Consider the following 22,685-nt stretch of genomic DNA (forward strand, 5'->3'; position numbering starts at 1 on the left):
CATTACAAATCTTCTTTTGGTTATTTGTTTTGCAAATGCCTGCAAACACGAGTACTACCTAAATGTTATGCAGTTCAACACAAAATCAAATTTGGCAGGGGATTCAAGGATATCGATTGTGGAAAATATGTTCTGAAATGTCAAAAACTTTCCTGTAAAAACGATGGGGAGAGGGGTGATGTGGTATTTTGTGAAAAGTATTCACTCAAGTGATTTGTTCAAGTTTGATATTTGCTGATCACTGACAAAAGCATGAAGCCCTGTTGAGCATTAAGCCATGCAAGTGATGCATTGAAAATATCTGTTAGGGAGAGAACCACATTGCTGACTAATAAAAGAACGGCAACAGTCCTAATATGAACTAATGTTTGATCAATGACCTCAAATGAAAATTCGCCTACGCCCCTCAAAAGAAAAAAAAAAGAAAAAAAGGATGTGTGTGTGTGTTTAGTGAATGCAGGAACAGAGGAAGTGGTGGTATGAAGTACAAAATGAGAAAAATCAGACAATCCATGCAGAAATTATGAATTTGTAAAGTTTTGATTCAACCTGTTTGTTGTTTTGCCTGGCTGTGAAGACTGTAGCTATAGATCCGTAATGCTACATTTACACAATGTTCCCAGCATACAGAGCAGGCACGTTTGAGGCCACCATGGACAAATCAGAATGGACATGAGACAACGCGCGGGGACGGGATGGGCAAATGTGACAGGCCGTGATTGCCATGGATGCCGAGTCAGATTTTGAAACAGTTAGAAAATTTGCATCGGCAATCCTGGTGCTGATGAAAAACCTAGTAGGCCATAGTAAAACAGGGTGAATGCCACAAAACGTAACAGCACATGATATGGTGTAACAGAACTTGGGAGGTGGACTGCAGTTGGACGTAACAAGAAAAAAAAAAATGTAGTCTAGCCTGACCAAACACCATGAGAATGGTGTGTGATAGCTGCATGTTCACTGTACAGCAAGGACTGGAATGAATAAGACTACAAATGTAGAATACAAAGGAGAAGAAAACAAACAAAACAAAAACAGAGGAGAATATCTCACCAACCCAGGGCATGCTACATTTTGATTAAATGGGCTACCGTGGCTACTGGGAACATGGTGTAAACATAAAATATTTAGTATGCGGTGTATAGCAATGACTTTAACCCGTTGAGGATGGTTCAATTTTGCTACAACACATATTTCCCATGAAGGCGTTTGCCTGAGTCTACTTGCTACAACACACATTTCCCAGAGACGCTTGCTTGATTATACTCGGGACTTGTCCTCAACGGGTTAATACATGTACTGTAACTCTGCTTTGCCTCCATTTAGAGCAAGTTCATTGTTGTTTGTAGACTTGCTTGTTTTTCACAGCATCAGCATGTTTCATCACACCCTTTTACTTACATAGTGTGGTAAGCTTTAATCTTGATGCCGATAAATGTCAACACACTTACATTTACAATGTCAACAGTGATTATCATTAGCTTGCTCAAATTTTTTGAAAAGTTTTTTTTTATGGCACAGTAGGTCATCATCTTGTGCTTTTCAAAAATGTGCACATTACTAGATTCCAAAGGTATAGAGATAATTTGATTGTCTGTAAGATTGGTGTTTGTTGCATAGCACCAGGTATAAGTGACTACCGGTACCTGTAGACGCACCAATTATACATCATTGTAAATTATATTTATTCATGACTTAGCAGTACGTGAGGCAAGTCATAATATGCCTCCTTTGATTGGCTTCTATCATTGTATACACCCTCTGTTTTTTGCCTGTCACGTGTTGTGATATTATTGTTTGCAAGAACAAGTACAAGTAGCAAATAAACATGTGAAACCCTGCATTGTAAAGAATGATGGTCACAAGGTTTGAAACTGAAATTATCTTTGTTTTTATACACTTTAGGTTCAACCTACCACTGTATATGTGTGTTAATTGTATTGACTCTTTTACTGTAAACATGAAATGTTCTATGGTCTGGAAATTTTTACAACTGAGCAAACAAAATTCCACCCAAGCACTGTTTGTTATTTTTTATTTTATTAAATTAAATTGAATACCTGATATAAAAACGACCCAAGTCCAAATTTGGCTATCGTCTTTGGAGACACTTTTCGAAGTCATGTAAAGATAGATGATCAGTCAAAATGAATGTTTTACATTTATATTTGTATTGATAACATTTCACTAACTGGAAAAACTAAAAAATTATGAAATTATTTAATGATTTTTATTTTTTTCTGTAATGGACTTGGGTCGTTTTTATATTCAGGTATTCAATTGTTCATATGTGTACTTTCATGGAGTCATAAACGTGCAAAGTTGACTTAAATTGGCCCGGTGGAAAAAAAAATTCTCCAATTTGATAAGCTTTGTCTTTTTGTGCAAGGACAGGGCAACTGTACACCGTGTAAATGTTCAGATTTGTACAGTGTTATCCATTGCAGTTGTAGAAGAATGATCAGAATGTTTCTGTCTCATATTTGTTTAAATGTTCATTCCCTTGTATCATGCATCATTCTTTGAGGATGTGGATGAACGTTGCAAACTGGTAATTGCACACAATGCGTTCATTTTCCTCCTCCTTTGAAAATGCATCAGTTTTACTGTACCAGTTGCAGTGTCAACAAATCTAATGGTTCAGTTCACTTTGATGTGTATCTACATTGTACCATTTCTTCCAGACAGTTGTTAAGTACCAAATATCAGAATACACAGTGAATGCTGGCAAATCAGAAATTCACCATTCTTACATCCACAGATGTCAGATATTGTATCACAATCATATGAATACTGAGTTCATGTTACAAAATCCATATATAGAGTGATAAGTATTGTGCCGCGGGCTTTCAGCAACACAGTTGTTCTAATACAACAATTTTCTCTTGATTTTTTCCTGATTGACATAATACAGACTCTCATCTACATTTACAAATGTGTAGCATGAAATCTTGGTTAAAAAGACGAAGGAGAAGAAAGAAGAAACAAACAAACAAACAACTACCAATGGTTCATCATACAATGTACATACATGAAGACCGGAGTATGAACATGCCACATAGCCTATTTATTCAAGTCATCCATCCACTCCATAATCAGACTGACTGTAAAGTATTCAGGAAAAAAAAAAAAAAAAAAAAAAGAAAAAAAAAACACACCAAAGCTAAACAACATAAAACAAACATAACTTGTGGCATATTCTTCTCTCATGAAAATATTGCAACATTAAATTTTGTAATGTTTGACCTTTCCATTCATGCTGAAAAAAAAACCACACACAACAACAACAAAAACAACAACAAAACATTGTGATAGTGAGCACATATTTACCATCCAAGGTAGAATTCTTTTCTAATTTATCAAATTTTCTACTTCTGTGAGGTCAACATTTATACCATTGCTCACCTCAGTACAAAAGTGCCATGTTTGTGATGACATTCATGTCATTCCGCTACAGTTTCTTATGCATGTGAGGCCAAAATGTAAATTGTGAACTAACGTCATTGTTTTCTCATCTGACTTGTACAAATTTGTACTTAACATACTTTCAACCACTACTGTAAAATGAGGAATGTTTGCATGCATTTTAATTTCGAGAATTTAGCGAGCGCCAAGATTAGCAAAATTAAAATGCACGCGAAAGCTCTTGTCTACACTTATATGCACTGAATGCCTGTGGCAGTTTGCAAAAATTTCATGCCGCATAAAAGGCTGTCGGCTCCAATTCGTGAAAAATTCATGCCGCGAGTATACATATCATGTTTACAGTATTTTTCATCAGAATTTCCATGTGAAACTTGGAAATTCTGTAGGTTTTGTGTCAACAGTTGTCCATTATGACAATAAAATTAATCCTTTACCATTCTTTTTAGATTGAGAGTTAACTAATAAAGGAACGCCATCCTGAATACAGCATAAAATTTCACAACCTGGGGCACCCTCTCAATATTGCTTTGCTATTGCATAAAATTTTATGATTTTACAGCTCTCCTAATTCATTGATGTGCGAACAAATTAATGGTTAGTTTTTTTTTTTACGTCGGTGCAAAGACCAAAGACTACCAAGAGCACTGATCACGTGTTGTCATAATATTCTCATGTTCAGTCTACACCCCTTGTAGGTTTTGCTAAGTTTTCAATTTGTAAAAGCGTCAAGTCATGGCATCCTAGAGCCTATATTATTGAGAGTTTCGTAAACTTTACACATGATTCACATATGACTGTGGCAAGATTGCAAAGTATTTATCCCTCCACACACATACACGTTAGGACTTTTGCAAGTCATTTTATTACCGGTAGGCTTGAGACAACATTTGAACATCAAGATGATGCTATATGTAGCTTTATCAGCTGATTTAAAGTTTGTCATTTGTCCTGTGATGTGGTGTCTTACATGTACATTTAATCACATCTATCACCCTTTGTCCAGGCAAAGCGTTGTTAAACTTGGTAACATTTTCTAAAACCTGATATAAAAAACCCCAAACAAACAAGCAAAAAAAAAAAACCAGACCCTCCTTGGTTTTCTTGATCAACATCTACATTTTGTACAGTCCTTGGGAGAAAAGCCTGTAAAGTATTTTTAGGTACATTGTATGTTTACCACTGCCATATACAGGTTTTTGTTATCTTATTTGTTTGTTGTGTGTTTGTTTGTTTTATTGCAATAGACCAGTTCTGTAATGTATTCAAATCTATGCGTGCTTTGTTCACAATTATAAGTTGCCCTTAACAACCACAAAGCTTGCCCTACATATCTAGCAACAACTAATGAATGGATGGAACATATTAAATGTGAAGTTCATAAGCAGGTGAATGAAATTCTTTGTTACTAGGCTGTAAGAAAAAAAGAACATCCATGAATTGTAATACATTGTAATACAGTCATAAATAATGTGGAGTGTTTGAGATTCTTGTCTCCTGAAAAGAAGCGAAATTTTTCTTTACTATAGCCATGTTCAGACATTCTTCTAGTCGGAGTAAAATTTTATGGCGCAGCAATTAGAAATCAAATTTATGCTTATCTTACCACGACCCTATGTCCACACGAAGGTTGTGGGAAGAAACTCCGACCAATTTACCACGACTTTCGCGGGGATCACCGCGGAGGGTCGGTGTAACTTCCGGAAGTGGTAGCGCCGCGCATGTCGACCATACAATTGTTTTTACCAGCGGCATTTGTCTTCTCCATTCTTGTTGATGGAAATTTCTGAGCACTAGCTTCTTTGTCGTGTTCGACTAAGTTAGAATTGCACTACACGCGCACGTGTACTCGCAAAATGTCAACATTGCGATTTGACCCCGAAAGTTTAACTTAGGTCGTAAGGTATGTAAGTTCATAGATACTCCGAGGGCTTGTCCGCATGGGCAATTTACTCTGACCAGCTAGTCGTGGTAGCGAGATACTCCTGAGAATGAAAACTCAGGAGTATCTTGGTCGGAGGAAGAGGTCGTGGTAAGTTCCTCCGACCGGAGGAAGTTACCATGACCTTGTTCAGACGGGCACTACTCCGACCTTTCCTCTGAAGTTACTCCAACCAAGCTTCCTCTGACCCTTCCTCCGAAGTTACTCCGACCAAAACTGCCCTCGTCTGAACACAGTTACAGTATGAGCAGGGAGGTGTTCGAGAAGGAGTGGAATCTCTATAGATCCAATTTGTGCAAATTTATTAATACACTGTAGGTTCTGGAGCATGACATTTGAATACCGGTACTTAGCATTCCACTGGCTTTGATGTTCCATGGCCCAAGTTTGAAGCGGCTCTTCTACAGCGTTTTGATTATATGGAGACTGCATTAAGAGGTTCTTGATTTTAACAATTCAGTTTAAAAGAAGTGCAATTTTTGTACTAATTTTTTTTTTTCTGTATCTTATCCTCTGCATACTTAATATTTGCTGCCAAAATCACTACCTAAAATATTGAAAGGGACAGTGAACTGCTGCTAGCTCAGCCCATTGTGAATGAGGAAAGATGCATACCCTGGTACTTGAATAAAAATGCTGACTCCCAGGTCTCTCTCTTTTTTTTTTTAATGCATTCAGCAGTACAGCAAAAGAGGGAATATATTGGCCCAAAGCCATACATCTTTACGTAATGTTAATGGGGATGCTGTTCTGAGCATGAGCTGCACCGCACCGTATGTTTGATCTGCCAACAAGAGTAGGTCCACGGGGAGAACCAAGACAAATAGCAGCAATGGCAGCAAAATAGAGCTATTGTAAAGTAGGCTTGGGATTAAAGTCTGTCAGGTTTATGTGTAGGTACTGTTCTTTGTGCCCTTCCGAATAGGTAGTACTGCAATGATATTAAGAGACAAATTTATTTCTCCTCAAACAAGAATATGAAACCAGAAAAACAGTAATCAAAGTATTACGAGCAGATTGCAGGTATTTGTCAACTGCAACGATCAGATTTTTTATTTTTTATTTTTTAAAGGGCTGAATGAACTTCAAATTACTGAGTTGTTTGGTTTCGGGGATCTTCCTTTTCACTTCAACTATTTTGTTTTGTCCTACAGGTGTGTCAGCAGCATTACCAGACATAGTCACATGACTGACAGGCTTAGGAAGGTAGTGACTGTGTCAGTAACAATTGCTGCTTCTTGGTGTGTGATCTCTTTGAAGTACTGCTCAGTGAAGGAGGAGCGGATTGAAGGAAGGACAATTTCTCTATTAAAGGAAGCTAAACTTCCATCCAGGACAAAATGGCCACCAGGAGAATCGGCCAGTTTCTGGGGCAGCACGTTCGCCAGATGAGCTATGTCAATCGCATCATCAAGGACGTCAAGGCTCGTGACCCGACAAAGTGGACGGACTATGGCGACGGACTGTACAACGCAAATCGTCCCCCGAAACATGCCGACATAGTTGTGATCGGCGGGGGTGCGATGGGTTCCAGTACGGCATACTTCCTGAGACGGCAGGCAGAGGCTGGTGTCAGCGTTCTCGTTGTTGAAAGAGATCCAGCAGTAAGTCCAGTAGAGCTAGCTTTGAGACAGAACCACTTTCAAACTGTTTAACATTCTGGTTTTACACTACTGCAGTAATATGATGAAAAAAAAAAAAAAAAGAAAGAAAATACATCTTATTCTTGTTGACTTTTCATATATACCAAGGTATTTGAAAAAAGGGGACTTTATGGAGATTTGTGTTCAGTTTGATAGGAGACTTGTGAAGTGATGACAGTTCAAAAGTGTAAATGATAATGATGATGAATAACATTTATATAGCGCTTAATACTGATGTTTCTAAGCGCATCAATCCGGAAAAAGAAAAGAAGAAAGTATAACATAAAAGTAAAATAAAAGTAAAAAGTAAATTTGTCAATACTATCACTCTTTTATACATACATGGGAAACCGGAACCATTGTCTGTGTTATTTTACTATCAGTTTACCCCACTTTAACATGATATGGAAATGCATGTTAAAAACTATCTTTCGAAATTAGCTTGTCAATTTAGATTGATTAACTGCATGTGTGGAATTTTGTAATTGTGAGCAGAATTTCAGGCACAGTTAAAGAGATGTATACATTCAATAGTTATGAGTTGTTTATATTGATGAATCTGGCAATAACCTCTAGGACTAATCTTCAAGCCATTATGCAAAAGTGTACACGTCACATTCGGGTTGACTCATTCAATGTTTCATCTGATTGAAAATCACTTCGTGAAGTGCCGTCGTAAATGTAGTCACATCATGTAAGATTCGCATGGTTAAATGTATTTTATGAACAAGATTCTGTTCTGTCATCCCTGTCCGTGTGCAGTATACTCGAGCCTCAAGTGTCCTGTCTTGCGGTGGAATCCGTCAGCAGTTCTCCGTACCAGAGAACATTCTCATGTCAATGTACAGCGCTCACTTCCTGCGGAATCTTAAGGTGAGGCATCAACTTTTTTTTTTTAAAAGTTAACTTCAATTCAAAAATTATTTTACATTTCTTAAAAACATGACTGCCATAATTGCACACAAACAAGGGGCAAAAACAAACAAACAAACAAACAAACAGACAAAATACTGGTAATACTACCCAATATCAAAATGCAGTGGCTGTGGGGGACTAGCAAAGGCCCTTGACCTGTATAAGGTAGTCCTTGTTTCATCTGACATATAAACATTTAAAGATTACATGAATTTCAGACTTATAACATATACTAGGGCAGATTCCCATCATATGATTCCAAGTTTGACCCAAGTCCAGTTCTATATCAATTGGTTGTTTGGTTTTACATTGCTGTCAATTTATTTGAGGGGGCCCTATGTAGGAGAGGGCATTTTGACCTTACATCTGTTCATAGTGGGTTTTTTTTCCAAATCACTCAAGAGCCATACATTTTGCTACAGTAGGTAGGACGAGGTTGGTGTACATGCCATCAGTCATTACCTAATGATTCCAGACTTCTTACACACTCCAATCAAAGGGAGTAGAAATGAGTCTAGTTGTTAAGATTTTCTATCTTTCTAAGATGTTTGTTGATTAATGTTGGAAGTGTCATCAATGTTTGATCTAACCTGTGTTTATGGATGAAGTGAGTCAAGGCAATCTTTAAAGCTGATGTTGGACTAAGTGTAAAGAAGGATGTGTAGCAGCTATCAGTGCTTAATCCTGAAGTATTCTCTAGAATCATTGTTTTAGGGTTCTATATTTGTTTTTTTCCAGTATTTAGGAGTCAGAACTCAAGTTGTCATTTATTTCTAAAAGGAGAGTTTGTTTCAGGTAAACAAATTGTATTCTTTTGTGAAAAAAAGAAGAAGAAGAAGAAAAAACAGGTAATATTTGTTTCAAACTATTTCTGACCTATGAGTTTGTAAATAAAATGGTGCATTTCATGTCCTGTTTCCCTCATGCTCGGTCAGCAAAATCTGTGTGTGGACGATGCGGATCCGCCGGACATTCAGTTCAACCCCCAGGGCTACCTGTGCCTGGCTTCGGAGAAGGGGGTGGACATCATGCGAGACAATTACAAGACACAGTGGTAAATAGAGCCCCTCTTGTGCATGGGGGTGTGAAAGAGCTTATCCACATTCAAAGTGCCTACCATTTTTCACCGTATTTATGGATACACACGACTGTGGCCTATAATAGCAATACAAAGAGATAATGTAGCAGCTGCTTGTGTATTTCGACTCTTTGCGTTTTGAAAGCATGTTTTGCTTTTGAGAGGCCCTGAAAAAAGAAGGTCCCTCCCCTGTGAGGCATTCATTGTGGGTTTTCCAAGGCTAAGTAAATGTGACCGTGCATCACAGAACAAACAAAAAGTCGCATCCCTTGATTTTATGTGAGGACTCAAGAAAGGTGAAATGGGTCAACTGAGTCAATTTTGAGTTTTCCATATTTTCTGAAAGAGTTATTCTTCTTCTACATTATTCTTGAGTTTTGGATTATAAATTGAATTGGAAAGTGGGTTTTCAGCAGCTTTTCTACAACCCCTTTTTTGGTAGTGTATTGTGATCAGGTTTTTCTTAGAGGCCCCTTTCATTTCCTGAAAATCCTTTGCACCTTCTTCACTTTCAACTCTAATAACTTTTGAAAGAATGATGCTACTGCTCTGAAAGTTGACATTTATCATGGTCAGAATGTGGTAATAGACCATGGTCAGAATGTGGTAATAGACCATGCTCAATTTCAGCTTAATCTGATAATCCCTTAATTGTTTGTGCTACAGTGGTTAACTTCATGTTTTTGTCCCATTCATGGCACAGGTAGCACGGCTTAGTAAAGATTAAGCACTTGAATAGACCCTGTACTTCAGAGCCTCTTTTCTCAGTTCACACTTTCCAGAGTGTGTGCTTTCTTTCCAATATTTATATAGGTTAGGAGAATCCATTTGAATTGAGTTATACATCGTTTTAAAGCTTAGAGTCTGCTTTTTCAGAATCTGCCCTTAACTAAAAATCCATGTCTGGCGATTTTTTGTTTGTTTTGTGGTGCAGGGCACAAATTGTCGGTAAATCTTATTCACATTGCACCTCAGATAGAATGTTAACAAACTCCCGTGGATTATTGTCTGGCAATCTGTTGTTGCTTTTATTGAATGGGCTTTGTCATTTGTTTTTTGACTGAAGACTGAACACCAACAAACAAGAAAAACAAACAAACAAACGAACATGGAATCATGTGCTTTGTGCTGAGGAGTTGTGCTCAACAAGTTGATTTAATTTCTCCCTTTTATCTCCTGCACTGCCATGTTATGTATAGCAAATGGTAGAAGCAGTCCACTTTTGACGGCCATTATAGCATACGTACTTTACCCAACAGTCCTTGAGGTACCTGGGTTTGTCAGCTGGTGCTGTACCTGAAAGTTGATGCACCCCCAGTCCCTTGGGCTGTGTTTGTTACTGCCTGTTTGATACTCAGAGATTACAGCTATTTATCAGAAAAAAAGTGAAGAAGAGTAAATAGCAAGTGTGTAAAGATATTACCCTTATTTTTGCTACAAATTCAGTCATTTTGGCTGACCATGACTGCAGGCATTTTCATTCATGTTGCTGGAATGCCTGTCAGAAGAAACCACTGTCTTATGGGTAATAAACACTTACAAGAATTAAAAAACAACAACAACACACAACCAATGAATGCTATGGTTAAACTTTCTTTGATCCCCACCCCCTCCTGCAGTCTTGTCTATTAATGTGTGGGTAACTATAACTGAATTGTAGAACTCTTTTAAGCACAATGATCAACTCCTTCCCCCCCCCCCCCCCCCCCCCCCGTTTTCTGATTTGCTTTGAACTTTCAGTGAGCTTGGGGCAAAGATTGAGCTCCTCACTGCCAAGAAACTCCAGGAACGATTTCCGTGGATTAACACTGAAGATGTGGAGTTGGGTGCATATGGTATGTTATTAAACATCTTTGCATACTAACTTGTTTTACTTGATGTTACTTCATGTAACCTTCAGAGTGAAAATGATTTACAGCTTTTTTTTCCCTTATTTTTTCTGGTGACTTAGGCTGATCGAGTTGAAACCAAAACAAATTAATGCTTTCCAGGAGTTCTCTGACTCACATATAGCTCATGGTAGTATAACGTCACTGGGGGAGACAAGACCTCTTATCTACAAAATGTCAGTGTTCAGGAGAGCACAAAAACATGGCTGCCAAAGCACTATATCAAATGGGATAGCCTTTCCTCTGACATGCCTTGGTGGCTTCATTTTTGGGCTGAGACAGCTAGGATTTGGACAGACCATCACTTAAGTGATAATCTGACCATTAATCCAAAAAAGTCATTTGCACCAAAATTACAGATGCAAGGTCTTGTCATCCCAGTGACGATAAAGAACCTGTCATGTTCCCTCAAATCCTTTTGGAGAGCAGAATGACTCATTTAGTATTAAATGGATATTAAACAAGAACAATGATTCTAAAAATAATGCTTTTTTGTTGTTGTTGCCATAGCAGATGTAAAAATAGTAATGCTAGGATTACATGTGTGAAAATTGGCAGCTGCTGGGTCAAATGGACATCGGAAGAAAAAGTTTGGTGTGTGGAACGTACCCCACAGCCCAGACACAGAACAAGAAAGATTTACCTTGCACAGTGACAGGAACTCTCCCCCTTCTATTTCCTAGGTCTGGAAAACGAGGGCTGGTTTGACCCTTACCTCCTGACCAAGGCCTTCAAACACAAGGCGGAGTCACTGGGGGCTCGTTACTGTCACGGGGAGGTGGTAGGCTTCGAGTGCTCCCAGACTAGTCCCGGCTTGTCCGCTGCTGAATTCTCCGCTGGTGAAGGAAAGCGCATCAAATCAGTCAAGGTTAGTACGGACATGGTCCCACACTTGTTGTCAAAGTAGGAATCTGCTGACTGTTTGTTTGTTTGTTTGTTTTTTCAATTTGCTGAATATTTCTTCATGAATTAAGCTTTCTACTCTGTTGTATCTTGGATTATATTTTCTCTTTTATTGGTGACAAAAAACTGGATAACTGGCATCAAGCATTTCATATTGCTTTTGTGCGCCTAGTCTTGAGACTCCAACCCCAAGCATCTCTTCATCGGGAGATTCTCCCGCCTGGACCACTGGCAAACTGGAGACTCTGTTAGATTGCCTGAAAATGTGCATTGTAAGCATGGTGCACATCATGAGCTCAAAGTGCAATGTCCATTGCAGTCGGGGTCCAGAACCCGCTTCAGGACCCTGGAAGCTCTAGGGTTATAAATGGTCTCTGGTGCTATCTTAGCCTTATTCCTGAACATAATACAAAACTAAAAGTTGAATGGGAGAAACATTCATTTTAAGCAAGAGAAAATACATCTTCAGTGGGAGACACACAGATAGAGTTGGAGAAATTCAGACTCCAGCGGGAGAGCGGGGGATCTTGAGAAAATTGCCTCAAAGCAGGAGATCTCCCACCAAATTCGGGAGAGTTTGAGTCTGCTATTCTGAAGTTATTGAATGCAGCATATTTTCTTCTTCTCTTCAAAAAGGTGAGGATGCCTAACAGTCCGGAAATCATAGAAGTGGACTGTGCCATGGCGGTGATATGTGCAGGGGCCTGGTCCGGGCAGCTGGCCAGCATGCTGGACATCGGCCATGGGACGCAGAAGCAGCTGCTGGACGTCCCTCTTCCTGTTGAGCCGCGCAAGCGCTACGTCTACGTCTGCCACTGCCCTACTGGGCCGGGACTGGACGCGCCCATGGTCATCAACCAGGAGGGGTCATACTTCCGGCGGGAGGGCCTCGGGGGGAACTACATCATGGGATCAGGCCCGAGAACGGACGAGGTGCGTAGCCTACGAAAACAGATATGTGAAATAGAGGAAACCAATGCACAAGTGACAGCTAGCTTGTCTTCACATTATTATGTTTGTTTGAATTTCTGTGAAAAAAATAAGACTTAATTTAAACGAAAACTTGTGTTTTCTCTTTTTTTCCCCCACTTAAAAAACAAAAAAATGTGATTGTGGCCCTCAGAATGTTTTTACCAACGATCAATATGTTGAAAGAAAGATAGTATTCAGAGGGGTGAAGGTTCAGGTGCAAGTTTCTTCACTTTGTCTCCCTCTACAAATTAAATTTGTTAACAAATTTAATTTGTAGAGGGAGACAAAGTGAAGAAACTTGCACCTGATCAGTATGTTTTTAAAAACTGCAGAGGTTGGGAGATCTGCTTGTATTGTGATAGTTTTGATCGTGTATCTGTTAAAAGCCTTCTTGAAACGTGAGCAGACAGTGCAGAGAAGGGCTGCGCAAAATGTGGGTTTCATGTCTTCAGTTATAAATTGAGTGAGCAGTTTGCTCTGCTGTGGTATGCATGGCATGGGTTTGTTTGATGATTTCATGACTTTGTATTATTTGTGCAATGTGTACAGGAGACAAAAGAAGGGATGATGTTTGTATCCTGAAGCTTTTGTACCAAGGGTATATCTGGGTTGTTACAAAAGTAAGTTATAATCATAGTGTTCACAATCATTGTCTGGAGACTAGGGGAGCTTAACAGTGTTTGCATATGTGGTTAGAGGTTCAACTAAGCATGCTATGAGCTGTACATGAGTATAATTATACTGACTTTAAATGTCAACTTCTTTGTTGTAGGAGGAACCAAAGACAACCGACATGAATGTGGATTACGACTTCTTCGATGAGGTTGTCTGGCCATCGATATCAAAGACTGTTCCAGCTTTTGAGTGTCTGAAGGTGAGGATTAGTAGTGCAGGTTTTTAGCAACATTTAATATCTTCAAATGAGGGTTCAATTTGATTTACCCACAACAGATTTTTTTTTGTCTCTCCACTTCATGACTATAAAGAGAAAAAAACCACAACAGTGTGTGGGTTGACATCTTAAGCAGTTGATATTTTGCATGCCTTGTATGTACAAATATCCAGACTTCTGTGAAGCCGCAGTTTTTGGCGGCTGTTATCTCATGCCCACTGTGAGGTTGACTGAAAACAGTGCAGTCATATTGTACATCTGTCGATACGAGTCATTCTCACAGTGCCACTTCATTCATGTCGGCCAGCAACATTAACCCATCGGCTCCTAGATAATGTATTTTTATGCCTCCGCCACGAAGTGTCGCCGGAGGCATTATGTTTTCGGGTCGTCCGTCCGTCCATCCGTCCTTCCGTCCTTCCGTCCGTAATCAATTTTGTGGACAGCGTATCTAAAAAACTGTTAGAGGTATCCTAATGAAACTTGGCATGTATATGTATGAGTGGGTGAAGTTGTGCCTATCAACTTTTGAGCGCACATGCTCAAGGTCAAGGTCAAGGTCAAATGCTCAAAGTTTCACTATTTCCCCTATATCTGTGCAATGTCTGAAGGTATTTTCTTGAAGCTTGGTGTATACATGAACTACCAAATAAAGATTCCCCAGAGAAAGCTTTGGGTCATGAGGTCAAGGGTCAAAGGTCAAGTGAAAATGTTAAAATTTCACTTTTTCTCCATATCTCACAAATATTTCAAAGTATTTTAATGGGACTTAGTATATGCATGTACTGACTGGCAGTGATCATGTAGGGAATTTAGGGGTCAGGGGTCAAAGGTCAAGGTCAACTCATCAAAATGTCATTATTTCTTTCTTATCTATGCAATGCCTGCAGGATTTTTTTCTTGAAACTTAGTGTATACATGTATTACCCAATACAGAGTCTCTTGGAAGTTTCTTGCCAAAAGGTCTAAAAGGTCAAAAGTCAAGTGAAAGTGCTAAATTTCACTTCTTCTTTAAATTATAAAAGGGTAAAAGTTGGGTACAAATCCTCAAATCCCCATATCCCCATATACCTGCATTCTTAGACAGTACAGCCATTCATCCAAATAAACCTAGTTCAAGGAAAGTGAACACTCAATGCATTTTTGACAAACCTGTCATTTTAATATTTTGCCAGTTATGTGAAACTCGTCACACATTGTCAAGACATTGTGCTAAAGACCTATTCGGAGAACCATGCATTATGGCGGAGACATACCAGTCGCCATAGCGACATTTCTAGTTGTTATATGGTACTGTATCTTTTTACTAGAATTTTCATTATTTATTATTCTTTGTTGTTGTTGTTGTTGTTGACAAGACACAGTTGAATTGTTTTCATGATTTGTGCCCTCATACATAAGTTTTATTTCTTGTTACAGACTTTCTAAAAGTCCCTCTAATGCTAATTTATAACTGATTCTCAAGTTGGCAACACATATATATATTCACCATTTTTTTCTGTGAACTCATTCGTTTATATAGTTCGTTTTAGTAAGATTTTACTACAGTCAAATTTAGGCTCACCCTCCACACTTTTGAGAATCGCTTCCTTCAAAGGTCACAAGCTTCTTGAATGTTCATCAACTCTATCTTTTAAGCGGGGGTTAAAATTCTTGGATGGCATACTTTGTATGATGGAATAAGATACTTTAGGCAATCCTGATGAGGGGTTTAGCTCATTTGATAGACAAAAGCATGGCAATACTTTAAAAATTATAAAATTTTGAATGAATGTGTGTTGTTAATACTACAATGTAATGGTGGATATGGTTGTGTATTCTTCTGCCTTTAAAGAGATATGTATCTTCTCTTTTTGATTTGTTTGTTTGTTTGTAGCTGAAGAGTGCCTGGGCTGGTTTCTATGACTACAACACTGTGGACCAGAATGCCATCATAGGCTTCCATCCGGCCTACCCAAATCTCCTGATGGCCACCGGCTTTTCAGGCCATGGCATCCAGCAGTCGCCAGCCGTGGGCCAGGCGATCAGCGACCTCGTCTTCGAGGGGAAGTTTGTCGAGATTGACCTCACCCGCATGGGCTTTGACCGCTTCGTGAAGAGGATGCCCATCAGGGAGCAGTGCATCATATGAGCAGGATAGGGGAGAAGGGAGTCCCCTTGCTTGATGGACTTGCGTCAGGACAAGAACCCCCAGAACAGGACCATACCAAGGGACATGTGTACTGTTGAAAGGGGAACACAATGTGGCTGTGACTAATAGACATTGTGGCAGTTGTGTGTTTGCTGATATTACATCGGAGACTGTGCACTTCAACACTCGGCGGCACCTGTGACCTCTTGACCAAAGAGAGGGTGAAAGGAGGTAAAAGGTCAGCGTTCTGCAAGGATCACTGGTCAACTGTCCACTCCAATTGATTCGTTTTTGTTCTATGCCTTTTACCTAAGCCATACGTGCCACTTGGTGTGTGATGGGATCAAAAATTTGCATAACCCTGGAAAAGTTCCCTCATTTATTATCTTTAGGATCCTATCAAAGGCATCTTTGTAAAATGAATTGTACAACATTATTTTGCATTCTGATGGATCTTTGCTATGAGGACATTTGTGCAAGCCTAATGTATCCATTTTCATTCATCTTTGTATTCACAGACAAAGAGGAAATAATTTGACTGATGATCATGGAAAAGAAAAATTTAGTCGGTACATTTTGTTACAGATAAAAATTCTTTGGTTGTGGTCCGATCTATTTATACACCTGACACCAGTGAACACGTTTGGGATGTGTTCATAGTTTGTGAACTGGCACCGTATCCATCAATTCACAGTATAATTGCATTCTGTATTGTACAAACTATTGAGTTTTAGCATATTCGCGTAATCTATAATGTTTCAAATGTGAAGTTATTTTACATTTGTTAGTCTTTCTGTCTTCCACAATAGGTGTATTACATATGTTTAAGATTATAACCCTGTATAGTGCATATGCAGCTAAATGTGTATTCCCCTGCATTGTTTGGTCTTGTTTTTGATTTTGTATGTATTCACCTTGAATACAAGATTTAATACATGTACTAACATTTTTCTGTCATAGTTCTTTTTAAGTTTAAGCTGTTGCTGAAGTAAGTGCAATCAACGTAGAACTGGAAATAGTGCACTTTAAAGAGAGCAAGTAAGTGAAAGCAATAGTGCTGAGATGAGACAGCTTTTGCAGACAACCAGTTATGTTATGCCAGTATCTTGCATTGTTTGTCTTCTCATTACACTGTACTGCTTGTTTTAGTCAAATTTAGCAGTATTACAGTTTAAAAGGGATGGTACAGTGTTGGTGGAGATGAGAATTGAGCTTTTAGTTTTTTGTGAGATACCAAGAAAACACTTATGAAATAGCACAGAGCATAATGTTTTAAGAGGAACTCAAAGTTTATTTGATGAAAATCGGGTTTGGAATGACTGAAACATCCAAAAAAAAAAAAAGTAAAACAAGCGAACGTAATAAAATGTGGGTCCCACACTTTATTAGAATCACTCTGTTTTGGATATCTCCGCCATTTCAAAACCAAATAAACGTTGAATTCCTCTTTCATATTTCATAAGAGGTTTCTCATCATCTCACCAAAAAATGTTAGAATCCTGAAATTACGTCTCAACCAAAACTATACGATCCCTTTAAATTTAAATGTTTTTTCCTTTCTCCCATAGCCCTTTGCAGCCATGTGGCTGAAAGAATGGATTTTACGAATTCAATTAGCTTCATCAGTCTTTCACTCTAGCCATAACTCAGTACTGTAAAAGTGGAAATTTTCGCGGTGTTGAAATTTTCGCGCATTTCGCGCAACCAGAAACTAGCGCGAAAATAAAAACACGCGAATATTTTTGCTTGCCATACGTTCCTGTGCGTGATGTCTTGATTCCGCGGAATTAAAAACACGCGAAACTCTTCTGACCTGGCCTAGCGCGAAAAATTAGTTGCGCGAAAATATCCACTTTTACAGTATAACAGTGGCATGTGGCACAGTTTCTGCTATTCAAAAGCATCCCACCTGGAAGAGGTAGAAGAAATGTATGCCAGTTTTATCAAAAATTGTTTTTGTGGTTCAAGTGTGAAAGCGAAAATGATTTCCATCTTACATTTTATCTCGTAATGTACGGTAGAGAATTCGGCCATAATTGGCTGCACATTAGCCATTGGCTGGATTTGCGTAATATGAGAGGCCGTTCCGCGCGCAATCGCCATCTTCGTTCCAGCGCAATGTTTGATCGCGAAGCAATTTTTATCTGACTGAAAAAATTGGAAAATATCATCGAAATCCGTGGAAATACGGAGCTGATTTTGTGCTCTCTTATAAGCATGGATATCGTTGGTTTGTTTCGTACTCAGCATGGATGAATAAGCTGACAAATCAGAGAATGCAAAAGCCAAAAAAGATACCGAGCTGTGTGAGCCTAGGCCAGCCCAGCTCCGGAAGTGAAGAAGAAGGCTGTTTATTTCATTGCTTTTCATTGCTTGAATCTCTGCTTGATCAAGTTGCCTTTTTCTTTGCCACTGTTTTTCTAATAGACACATTTTTTAATCCATTGAGGGTGGACTGATTCTGCTATAACACGCATTTCCCATATTCCCATAGACACTTGCCCGAGTATACTTGGGACTCGTCCTCAACGGGTTAAGAAGTGTAAACAGAGAAGAGAAGGGTCGTGTGTATCTCTGTGTAGGAAGAGTGTTCATTGTTTTGTTTTTTTTCCACTCTTTATCTGTCAAGGTGTTGTGGTCTAGTTTGTGCTGTGCTATCTCAGGAGGTTCCAGGTTCAAGCCTAGTCATGGCAGTTTTTGTCCTGGAGCAGGACATTGTACCCCCAGTGCTTCTCTCAGCCCAGGGGTATAAATAGGTGCCCTGTAAATGAAGCTACAAGTTAATTGTGCTAACTCTTTGAGTATTTTGAATGCCAATTGATGCAGAAAACCTCGTAGCATTGTATGCGCATTTTTCAAAGTTTCTGGCACAGAAAGGGTTAAAGAGGCTGGTAAAGGCCCATTTACACCGATCACAGTGTGGGCAACGGGCCAGGATTTTGCTATGGTGCGCCAAAAGGAACCAAGTCTGGTTCTGTTACAATATCACTTCCCTGCTAATAATTTTGTTACAAAATTTATCTTCTACTGTTGATTTTGTTGCTCTTCATTTTGACATAAGAATAACATTCTGGGTGATTTTGTACCAAATTACTGATTCTGTTTCAACAGAACCAGACATGGTTCCTTTTGGCGCACCATAGCAAAAACCCGGCCTGTTGACCGAACCGTGCTTTGTGTAAATGCGCCCTAAGACTCTTCACCAGTGGGTGGGGAGTTGGTACACTTTAGTTAGGGCCCAGGCTTCCGGTAACTCAGGTAATCAATCAAAAATTCATGCATCGTCAAATGCTCTGAGCACTGTGACAAGATTTTCAAGGCACTGTGTATGAACCAAAATCATTTTCATTACTATCCTGGTCACATTCTTGTGTCTACCATGCTTTATGAAGTCAATATAGCCTGATATGCAATTGTATTCAAATTTGTCCCCCCCCCCTCCCCCCGAAGGACCTTGTAATGAGCAATTTGATTCAAATGTCTGTGTGCATTTTCTTGTGGTGTAAAGTGTATTGCATTGCTTGTGAGGGTTACTGTTTGGCTTAGTGTTATGTAGTGTAATTGGAGGCCATGTGCATTGAAATGTATGAGTGAAATACCTTATCATGTCTGTACTTACATTTTATAGTGCCATCTAAGCAATGGGCTTCGACTGTCAGAGAAAAGCGTGCAGCTATGTCTCTGTATTAGCAATGTGGCTGTTAATTGCACAGTGTGATTTGGCATTTGTCTGTAACATACTACTTAAAGGTACTAGCCCACATTTGCAAACCCACGAAAATCAAAACTGCATAAAACAGGTCCAATATGACTTCAAGTACAAGTTATAACAGTAACATACCTCACCTGTTGCTCTTTGTCTATACCATTCGATAAAAGAGAGAAAATCATCGTTTTAAAATCAATTTTCAAACCGGGTCAACCCGACCCAAAATCAAATTACGAGCGCGGGCTAGCTACGCACATTAACTTACACATGTATCGCATGCATGTAGTACGTGCATGGACCGGAGCTAGCGAGCATTTTTATACGCATGCATACGGTGCATTTTCATTTATTTTTATGAAAGTAATAGACTAATTGGAACAAAATTTTGCACAGGTGTTACTTCAATCATACCCAAATTCCATGCTAACTATGAGACTAATTGCTGCAGGTTTACAAATGTGGGCTAATACCTTTAAGTCTGTACTTCACACAAACTAGTAGTTCTGTGCAAATAGATACACCATTTTAAAGAAAATATATATATATATATTTTTTTTTTTAAATCTTGCATGTATTAACTCTTTATGTGCCACATTCGCATGCCCGAACTCTGTCGACGGCGCGCCAACTTCGCATATTCTGCTCAAAAGCAAACCCGCCCAAACTGATTGATAAATCGGCAAATGCCACAATGCAATTAAAGTGTTTTTCGCGATTCTGTTCCTCTCACATACAGCTAGCATTTTATATGGTGACTGACCAGCAAGCGATGTTCCCTACTGGATTTACTTGTAAACTGGATTTACTTGTAAAGTTTATGTCACCGGTTTGTGTGCAAAACTCACGCATATACAGTAATGTAACTACTGGTCATTTGAAAGAAAAGCAATCGTAGATTTACCATACAATTTATGTCTAAGCAAGGCTTGGCATTTTCTCCACATCTCTGCTGACTACATGTCCAGCTTTTAACAGAAATGTATAAAAGTTACATAGATTTGACAAAGAATGTTTTCTCAAAGCATAACTGCGTTGGCATCTCAGAATAATGTGGCACACAGGGGGTTTCCACCATGGCACATAAAGAGTTAATAATAAAATTGCAGAACATTCAAGACTTTTAATCTACATGTATGATTATAAATGTGTATGTTGATCTCATTTTGACTGAATTTGCATATTGTGCAAAGTATCACTAAAGTCCTCTATATTTCAGTGTCTCAGGGAGTCTGCTGAAACATGAGACTGCACTCACACGTGTCTTGATAGGTTGAAAAGGCCACTTTGCCTGTTTGGAGTAAACTTGGACCAGTTTGTGGTACATTGTGTCAATCAGGGTGGTTCAAGAGTTTTGCATGTTGCAGCATCATGTAAAAACATCTTGTTTGACAATCTTTAAAAAAAAAAACACAAAAAAAACCCAACAAAAACAAAAACAAAAAACAAAACAAAAACTGCAGCATAAAGAAAAGCATCATGCCAAAAGATTGATAACATGCAATATTTAAAAACGTGCAAATCAGTCAAATTGAAGTGTTGGGAAATTTACCATGATCTGGCTAGTCTATTTTTAGCTAGGTAGCACAAACAAAGCTCTGAAACCTTAGGCTTGAACCCAGCCCCAATAGACCTTGCACTGTGTGCATATACATTCACTCACTGTATTATTCTTATGCCCATGCTAAAATTTCAAGTTGGGGACCAACTGAATCTATCTTCTCACGAATTTCATGTTGATATAGACAAGAAACTCTACTTAAAGTACTGTTTACCATGGGGAGCAGTGATTTAAAAAATGTTTGAGATATCACATTTGATGCCTAAATGCGTAGGTCAGTTGTATCGCAAAACATTCTACCATATAAAAACTCCGCAAGAAAGCCTAAAATATTGAAAGATATTGTTACGATTTTTCTCATTGAACAAAAGCTGTAGACGGTTTAGTTGAGAAACATTTTTATTATAACTGTTGTTCGCATGTTGTAGATTTAACAATATTTTTCATTATACTGATTCAAATTTTTAGTTTGGTTGTTTCTATCCCTGACTCACATTTTAGAACTAAATTTATTTTGAAGCACCAAAGCTGGGTTTTTGTTTCATTTGCAAAAGGTAAATAATGCCTTTAATATGATTCAGTTCCTTCATAAAGATGTCTGCAATAATTGTTAAGTTGTAATGGTATTTGCAGTTACTTTGACAATTACTTAAATGTGCTCGTCTGATCAGTTATTTTCCTGTTGCTGTCATGGTAACAGTAGTGAACACAACTTCAGTCATTGCAAACCAACGTAAGAAAGATGCCTGTGGTATTGAATATGTATCAGATTTTGTGTGAACCAACTTTTGTCAATGTCGGATATGTTTTCCTACTTCACATATTGTATGTAGAGCATGAGTGATGTTGTTTGTACCTGTATGTTTTTTTAGAGCAGACACTTTTCCAGTGGGTGCTACACGTGTATTCCTTGTGGTAATTATTGACCAGCTAATTGAGGTTTGTTTTAAAGGTTTTTTTTTTCTTTTTTTTGTTGTTGTTGTTGTGTTCTGTATTTTTTTTTTCTCTTGAAGACAGCGTCATAATCATGAAAGAAAATTGTAGGTGTTGGAAGTGGTTATGTACATTTTGCACAGCAAATCAAGAGTTATTATCTTGTAATACCGTATGTCCCAAAAAAGGCACCCTCCGCAATGATATCTTTAAAAATACATGTAGTGAATCAATCCAAATACAAATTCAGGGTATGAAACTATAACTCATTGCCCACATCTTACAGAAAACCCCATTTGATTTGCTTCACTGGTCAAAGAGAAATTAGGAATTTTGTAGAGGATGTCAAGAAACTCTTCCCTCCAAGTTCTGTCTATTGTATTCACACATAAACACATCAAAGTGCTAAACTTGGGAGAATCAGACTCGTGACATGTTTTGCAACATTCCACATTTCTCTGTGACTGCCTAACCAAATTGAATGTGGTTTTCTGTAAAGTAGAGCTAAGATGTTAGCATTTAGATTGTGTAATCATATTGGGTATTATCAATGCAAAAATTTGATTGTAATTTTTTTTGGGGGACATACTGCATGTCCTGAGACAAAAACTTGGTCAAGATGTTCATTTGCATTTGAAAAAAAAGAAGAAAAGAAAAATGAAGAAAATGGAAGAAAAAGAATGAAGAGAGAACTAAT

The 22,685-nt window shown here is 38.5% G+C and overlaps 1 protein-coding gene across 1 annotated transcript; it reads left to right on the forward strand.

The window, feature by feature from the left end:
• Positions 1 to 6,531: 6,531 nt before the first annotated feature.
• LOC140240796 (FAD-dependent oxidoreductase domain-containing protein 1-like) lies at positions 6,532 to 16,264 on the forward strand. Its single transcript, XM_072320570.1, has 8 exons — positions 6,532 to 6,969; positions 7,771 to 7,881; positions 8,859 to 8,977; positions 10,742 to 10,836; positions 11,574 to 11,758; positions 12,430 to 12,726; positions 13,538 to 13,639; positions 15,534 to 16,264. The coding sequence occupies exons 1-8, from the start codon at positions 6,706 to 6,708 to the stop codon at positions 15,786 to 15,788; spliced, it is 1,428 nt and encodes a 475-aa protein (XP_072176671.1). The 5' UTR covers positions 6,532 to 6,705; the 3' UTR covers positions 15,789 to 16,264.
• The last annotated feature ends 6,421 nt before the right edge of the window (positions 16,265 to 22,685 follow it).

Source organism: Diadema setosum, chromosome 17 (genome assembly GCF_964275005.1).
Source record: "Diadema setosum chromosome 17, eeDiaSeto1, whole genome shotgun sequence".
Lineage (NCBI taxonomy): Eukaryota > Metazoa > Echinodermata > Echinoidea > Diadematoida > Diadematidae > Diadema > Diadema setosum.

Bases quoted from the DNA above. Each gene is read 5' to 3' on its own strand.
- LOC140240796 (XM_072320570.1), top strand. From the start codon at position 6,706: ATGGCCACCAGGAGAATCGGCCAGTTTCTGGGGCAGCACGTTCGCCAG. The intron at 8,978-10,741 runs GTAAATAGAGCC...TTGAACTTTCAG, and splicing joins GACAATTACAAGACACAGTG to TGAGCTTGGGGCAAAGATTG. The intron at 13,640-15,533 runs GTGAGGATTAGT...GTTTGTTTGTAG, and splicing joins CAGCTTTTGAGTGTCTGAAG to CTGAAGAGTGCCTGGGCTGG.